At 32.7% G+C, this 7,874-nt stretch overlaps 1 protein-coding gene across 7 annotated transcripts in view; it reads left to right on the plus strand.

Moving 5' to 3' along the window:
* Positions 1-3,877, plus strand: part of BAM4 (beta-amylase 4) — a 42,918-nt gene extending 39,041 nt beyond the window's left edge. For 2 of the 7 annotated variants that reach the window (XM_088894724.1, XM_088894722.1), the window contains exons 9-11: positions 1,703-1,771; positions 2,772-2,967; positions 3,091-3,877. In XM_088894724.1, coding sequence (XP_088750850.1) covers positions 1,703-1,771; positions 2,772-2,924 — 222 coding nt within the window. In that variant the 3' untranslated portion in view covers positions 2,925-2,967; positions 3,091-3,877. Of the gene's footprint in view, positions 1-1,702; positions 1,772-2,771; positions 2,968-3,086 lie in introns of those variants that run through there. The other 5 variants (XR_016080402.1, XR_016080401.1, XM_088894723.1 and 2 more) reach the window with 5 other exon arrangements.
* The last annotated feature ends 3,997 nt before the right edge of the window (positions 3,878-7,874 follow it).

The following is a 7,874-nucleotide window of genomic DNA, read 5'->3' on the forward strand; positions in this document are numbered from 1 at the left end:
CCACCTCTATGAAATCCACTACTTCCAACTCCCCCAGCACCACCACCTACATCCCCCACCAGCATCAAATCCTCTTCTATGACCTGAGCCACCACCTACACCTCCAAAACCACCCCTCCACCGACACCTCCCCCCTGCACCAGCACATATACCACCCCATCCCCAAATCCTCCACCATGACCTGACCCTCCCCCAGCACCACCACCACCTCTAACACCTCCTTCATCACCAAATACTCTACCATGCCCAGCTCCACCTCCAAAACTGCTACCGCCACCTAAACCACCATGGCCATCAGGATGGCCAAAGCCACAGTGCCATCATCCAAAATAACAACCTTAATCATCACTGAATCTAGTCTTCTCAAGTTTATTTTCACCAAAAGTGAATGAAATAAAATGGAAGATAATGCTTAGGAGAAGCATGGACAGCTTCTTTGTAGAGACATTAATGACTTGCACACAAGTTAGGATTCTCAGATCACTTGCTTGGTATTCAAAACCTTTTAGAAACAAAGGTATCTTGTTTTTTGCTGCAGGCTTTGAGAATAAGTAGGGTAGCGACATAATATATACAATCTGTCCATGTGGAAATATGTTCTATTCTCTCTGCGGCAACAATGGAGGTTTCCACTGAGTGGATTAATGTGGAAAGTCTGGTTCATCCCAGCTTATAGTTGTTCTGGAAAAACATTTTGATTTATATTGAGCTTCTGGTTCAGCTGCCGTATGTAAAAATCATGTCTAAATAGGTTCCTGGTTCTGCTTGGTCCATAAGCAGAATACCAACCTCACAATTTATCTTTGAAGATTTGGATGATCTCATTTTGCAGTTAAATTCAACTGGTACTTTTTGTAAACCAACTTTTTCTTTGTAGTGACTGGTGATTTAAAATTTAATAGTTTTGTGTTGATAATAGATAGCGGCTATGGCTCGTTGTAATGGCAAAACCTTGGGCTGATAGCAGCTACTTTGTGCCAAAAAGCCAAAGGTTAGGTCTGTATCCAGTCCATCCAAAAAAAGGCCACTACTCAATTGTTGGCCCTAGCTATCTGGGATCTTGGGAGGGGTGGATTGGATGTAGACCTAGCCTTTTAGCATACTTTTTTTTTGGCACAAAGTGGCTGTTCTCAGGCTTGAACCCATGTTCACACACTTGTCAGCCCAAATTTGACCTTTAGACCATCAAGCAATGGCCCCTATAGCAGATCAATAAGATTTTATTAAAGAAAGGAGTACAAGAGATGGAAAGTCTCAGTTGCAGAGAACAAACAAAGCTAATCACAGAAAGCTAACTAATTGCCAAAAGGAAAAGATATACCCCCAAAAGGAAGGAGTACAAGAGATAGAACTCAGCTGCAGAGAACAAACAAAGCTAGTCACAGAAAGCTAGCTAATTGCCAAAAAGAAAACATATACCCCGAAAAAGTCATTACAAATTTCATTGCACTATTCCTGTGGCACAGACTCCCAATAGAAATCAACCCTATCAACTCCCCTACTAGCGAGTCTGCTACAGTATTCAATGATTTCTGGATTGACGTAAATGAGGGGTTCATTTAGTTGATTTTCACAAGCAGATGGATTATATTCTTTACAGTTTGTTTCATTGGAAACTACATGCTAATTTATATTGCTCGTATGCTTATCCTATTTTACATATTTCTTCAACATTGCATTTAATTACATTTATCTAACCCAGATGCGATCAATTTCAAAGAAGAGGGAAATACACTTAACTGGGAGAAATGCCAACGAGAGGTTTGACAAGGTATTTTACCATTGTTCACTTCCTGAGTTCTCTTCAATTCTTTTTACCTGAATTTGCAAGTGGAATAATTTTTGTTACAAGGACATTTTCTGGTCAAATCATCATTGCCATCATTTACTAATTGAAAAGTGAAGACCAAGTCTCCTTAAATTGTTAATTTTGACACAACCCGTTGAAAAATGGTACCTGTTCTTTCAAAGAAGTTTATATTCTCATGTTGTTTATTGCTTAGAATGCTTTTACATGGTCCTACATTGTTACAAGATGAGGACCATGTAAAAGCAGATGCACAAACCCCCTATCTTGACTGCTGTTTGGTGTGGCACTGACCTCCTAAGCGTACTGTTCAATGTTGAATAATCCCAATGATATCCTGGAAATCCAGGGTCCTAGCAAGGCTAGAGTAGATACATATCTAACTAACCTTTGGCATTTTTTCTGTTTGCACACACTTGCTACTCTCAGATTTGAACCCATCTTCTCACACTTGTCAGCCTGGGATTTTTCCATTGTAACAAACTTTGTCCCCCAAAACTTCTGTTTTTGCAAAATCTAGAACAATATTTTTTTTTGTTATCTATTTTTGCCCATTTAAACTGAAAATTTATTGGAGCTGCCAAAAACATAGGCTATTGGCCTATTGCATGATCTCTCTTTCATACAGTTGTTCAAACCATGAAAAGCCATTAAGCTAGTTTGAGCTTATCCTAGCTTTGTCCAGCCTCTGTTGGATTCTCTTAACATCCGGTAAAAATTCTGCTCCAAAGAATCACTATTTGAAGAATGAGTTTTGATTTTTGAACAAAAAATTATCCTTTTTTTTAAGCTAAGTTTTTAAGCTTAAAAGAATCAATCCTTAGAATTAGTTTTGAGCCAAAAAAAGGTTCCAGCAATTCTCATTCATTGAAACTTAAAATTGATTATTAGAACCACAAAATTCACCAGAATCAATTCTCTGAAAACATGCCAAATGCAGTCTTAATGTGTTTTGTTCTTGCAGGCTGGATTGTGGCAAATAATTGCGAATTGTAATCATCCCCAGGCAGAAGCTGTACGATCATTTACTTATTTCCGTATGAATGATAAAATTTTCAGGGCTGAGAACTGGAATAACTTCGTCCCTTTTGTGAGAAGAATGAGCAGAGATGAATAGAAAAAAGATCGTGAGCACACCTGTAAATCCTTTTGATTAATAGGTTAGTACAAAACAACAATTTATTGTTCATTTTCCTTTCTTTGATGGGTAAATACCTGAAGTATAAAACAATAACATTCCGTGTGATAAATCTTTGTATTCTTTGTGCATATTTGGAAGCCAGATCAGATATATGGCAGAAGGGCACACTGTTCTGTTGATGTTGAGATTATACAAGTTGGGGAAAAGGAAAGAGAATAGTGGAGACATTGCCAAATTTTCAAAGGAAAGAAAAGAAAAAAAACCTTGTGAGGAATCCTAGCATATGAACCCTATCTGACACAATTGCAAGCTCCTGCAAAGATATTGAAGATGGCTAGACATGAAGCTGGGCACTGAACCATGCCTGAAGCCTTGATAGTACTCATGCTGCTTTTCCAGAATGCATAAAGGAAGCACCATTAACATCACATCCCCTACTGACCTCCGGTTCCAGTTCTTCCATCTGTTATCCTTCCGTGCTCCTTTAAATTTAAGTCATCTGCACAAGAAGAGAAAAAGGAAAGAGTACGAGGAGCCAGAACAATGCATCTCTTTTTAAATAATTGAACAGTTCGATTGCTGTCTAATTTTGTCAACTTGGAACCAACCCATAAATTGGCTTCATATATTGACCGATTGGCTCCCATTTCCTTCTGAATTTGGCAGTGGTGGAATAGTTACATGTTTAAAGCGTGTAAACTTTCTTCCTTGCACGAGTTGTTTAATTGTTTATCTGAAGCAATGAAGACGTGTTCGTTGGCTGTTGATAGTGGGATTGGCACTTCCACCAAATTGCATACATCTCATCTCGGGAGTCGGAACTGCTATATAAATTAGTACAAGTCAGGCCTCATGCCATGCATGGGCATTGTCAAGAAAAATTGAAGTAAAAGGTTCCAAATGGGCATATCATATAATATCTTTAGTTCATTGACATATTTTATATAAATAGTTTGATGATTTTAACGTCTTTAGATGAAAATGGATGATGTGGTAGGTCTCTTATCAAAATAATAAAAAAAAAGTTATAGTTTAAATGAAATTCTCCATACCCAAAATTTGCTTATCAAGAGTATGAGAAACATGGTTTTGTGTAGTTGATTGAATAAAAAATAAGTTTGTAATGAGAGCAACAATTTTCCTATGTTGTATTCATTAATTATTAGATTCACCTAAGTTACCAAAATTATAAAAAGTTATTTACCTTAATTACCAAAATCAATTTCCCAAATAACTAAAATTACAATAATTAAATTGCCAACATTATGAAAATTTATTTATCAACAATTAAAATTTTTAGGAAAATTAACATACAAAATTTCCAAAATTTAAATAATAAAATGAATCATAAATTTAATTTTCCATATAACAAAATTAAAGTACAAAAATTACCAAAATTGTCAAAATTACTTTATATTAGGAAATTAATAGTTCACCAAAAATAATAAACTAATATTCCCAAAATTCCCAAAATTATTTATTCATAGATTAGAAAAAATAATAATCTTTGGTTAATTCTTAATTTACCAAAATAAATAAAAATTAATTTAGTGAAATTAGTTATGGGAATATACAAAAAGTTAACAAATTTTCCAAAACTAATTTACCTAAATTACCATAAATTAATTTTCCAAAAAACCAAAATTACAATAATTAAACTACCAAAAATTAGCAATATTATCAAAATTTATTTACCAAAAATTAAAATATTTAGGAAAACTAATATATGAAATTACCAAAATTAATATAACAAAATCGATCACAAATTTAATTTTCCATGTAACAAAATTAATCACCAAAATTAGCTTAATTACTTCACTTTCTTAAATTAGTAATTCACCAAAATTAATAAACCCTTAACAAAATTATTCATTAATGAATTAGAAAAAATATTTTTTGGTTAATCTTTAATTTAATAAATAAATCAAAATTAATTTAGTGAAATTAATTTTTGGGAATTTAACAAAACTGACAAAATTAATCCATCAAAATTCATTAGTATTTTTTTTTTGTAAATTATTAATTTACCAAAGTTAAGCAAACTGAATTTACCGAAATTATTTTTTCTAAATGTTATTAATTTACCAAAGTTACAAAAATTCATTTGCCAAAATAAATTACCTAATTTGTCAATATTAATTGTGAAATCTAACAAAACAATTTACCAAAATTAATTTCCAAATTACCAAAAACTAATTTTTGTTATCTTAAGAGAATTTACCAAAAACTTGGTCAGGAACCTGCTGACTCGGGTGGTTGAACCGCTGACCCGTTTGAGCCTAACAATGGTTTTGGCCATTTTTATTTTTTTAATTGAAACAGGCTGTCCCTTTGAATTGGATGGTTGAACCGCAGACCCAGAAACCGGTGGCCAAGGCAGTTCTGGTTCCGGGTGAGTTTTTAAAACATTGATGTATGCATTTAGAGGAGAAATTCTAGGCTCTTTGACTCACTGGTTGTAGCCTAAACCAGACCCAAGCTTCTCCAATTTTCTGTATAAATATCTTTGCATTATCAAAGATGGATAGTTGGGTTCATGTTTGCCAAGCCAAGTTAAAATCACATTCATGTTCTTTCTTTCTCCGTTAACTGAACCAAACCATTGGTCATCCTTTTTTTTTTTTCTCTTCTCTCTTCCCATGTTTTTTCTTCTTCTTCCTACCCAAAAGGGAAAAATAGGATTTTTAAAATTTTAAATAACCTTCAATTCACATGTGACTTTTCATCCATGAAGGGTATGTTTAAGTCCAATAGGATTAGCCTACAAGGTATATTTAAGTATTTATGAAAAACTCAGGATAGGATTAAATCAATTGATGAAAACTCGAGGTATATTTAAGTCATTTACCCTTATTCATATAGAAACAATAAACTCAAGAGACCCCAACATATTGTGATCAAATCTCACTAATCTATTATTACTCATTAACCGAGTTTGGATCTCCTGCCCACGTCTACCCACAACACACTACCCCAGTGAATTAGGAATATCTCCCCCTGCATAATACTATGCAAAGGATGAGATATTCTCCATGTATGGCTGCAACAAACGTGGGCAAGAGATCCGGACTCTCATTAACCACCCACATTGCACACCACACATACTTTCAACTTGTCTCTTCACATAACCACTTCCTATTATCTCTCTATGATACGACACCAAATTCCTAATCCTACTCTATTTCCAGCTAACTACCCATTTATCCATAATAATTAATACTAAAATAATTATAATATATCCCATTACATGACATCCCATGCTCAACTCCATCCAAAACAAAATTGATACGTAACACTGCATAGACATCGAACATGTGAACAACCTCCAGTTCCAGTACACCAATTGCTAATAAGTACATCAGCATAAGCTTTGATTCTTGAAAGAGCTTGCTCTCACCTCTTCAGTACAGGTCATATGGGTCATGCTTATTGTTTATAAGCGGTAAGTGTGTCAGAAGTTCTAATATATATATTCAGTACTAGTAAATATGCACGTGCGTGTGGTAATGCCAAATAACATTAATAATTATAATTCTTTTTTATCACACTTATTTTTGTTTGATATGATAAGTATAATATTTTAGATATTTCAAAATTTTCTATAAATTTTATGTATTTTTTTAAATTTTTGTTTTTTTATATATATATTTTAAATCTTTATTATTTAATTATGACATCATGACAAAATGTCATAAAATATATGTGTATAATTGTATATACATGCATGTATGCAAATATGTGCTATATATGTATTAGCTACTTAAGGGATAGGCTTGGGCCCAACCCAAAAAATAAAAAAGTCCAAACTTTTGAACTTAAGCCTAGACCCAAGTTGATGATCAAAAATTGAAATTAGCTTGTCTAAAATTACGAGTTAGGTTGATTCCAGTTTGAGTTAAGCCCACCTAATTTGCCTCCCTATGGACCATTGATCATTAATTAGATGTAAAAACAAATTTGTTTTTAAGTTAGTTTAGTTTTTAATTATATTTCTATCATTAATAAATATAACTATTATCCATCACACTTGTTTTTGTTAAATATGATGAATACATAATATTAAAGATGCACCCAAATGTTTTTTTTACAAGATTTCTATGTTTTTAATAATTTTTTGTCTTTATCGTTTTTAATTTTTTATTATTTATTTATGATATCATGAATCGATCCATTTGACATAAAAGGTTGAATCATTGACCCACCACTTGAATAGGAAAATGGTTTTGTTTTTGGGTTAGTTTTAAATCTTGTATTTAATTTCCACCGACTAAAAATACTTTTATTTAGCATGCTTAATGTTGTTCAATATGATAAATAGATAATATTAGAAATGTGCCTAATTTTTTTTTATAATTTTGTAATATTTTATATTTATATTTATTTTTTAATTTTTATTATTTAACTATGAGAATATTGGTTGAACCATTTGACGCCAATGGTTGAACTATTTTCTTGCCACTCAGACAAAAATGTAGTTTATTTAATTATTTTTCATGTTAGTTTTGAACATAGGTTTTATATTGTTAAATATATTAGATATTACTTTGTGGAATTTTTTTTGGTGAAAAACAAAATTACTTTAAATAAAGTATCTAAGGAGAGAGAATAAGAGTTAATACCTTAATAAGAGGAAATTTAATGAAGTGGAAAGTAATATTAGCTTAACTTACATTTTTTACCTACATAAGTACAGAGGGATTAAATTCATAAATAGGGGCATTTTAGTCAAGAAAAGCCCACAAAACTCATTTATTTAATGCGCCTTAAAAGTAAGATTTAATGAAAAGAAATGAGACTTAGGGTTCATTTGGTTCGCAGTCAGAATCGGAATCGAAATCCATTGGAATCGGAATTGGAATGGCCCATTCCCATAGTCTGTTTGGTTCAAACAGGAATTGGAATGGGAATTGAAATCAGTAGGAATGA

Source organism: Nelumbo nucifera, chromosome 1 (assembly GCF_055504915.1).
Source record: "Nelumbo nucifera cultivar China Antique chromosome 1, China Antique-T2T, whole genome shotgun sequence".
NCBI lineage: Eukaryota > Viridiplantae > Streptophyta > Magnoliopsida > Proteales > Nelumbonaceae > Nelumbo > Nelumbo nucifera.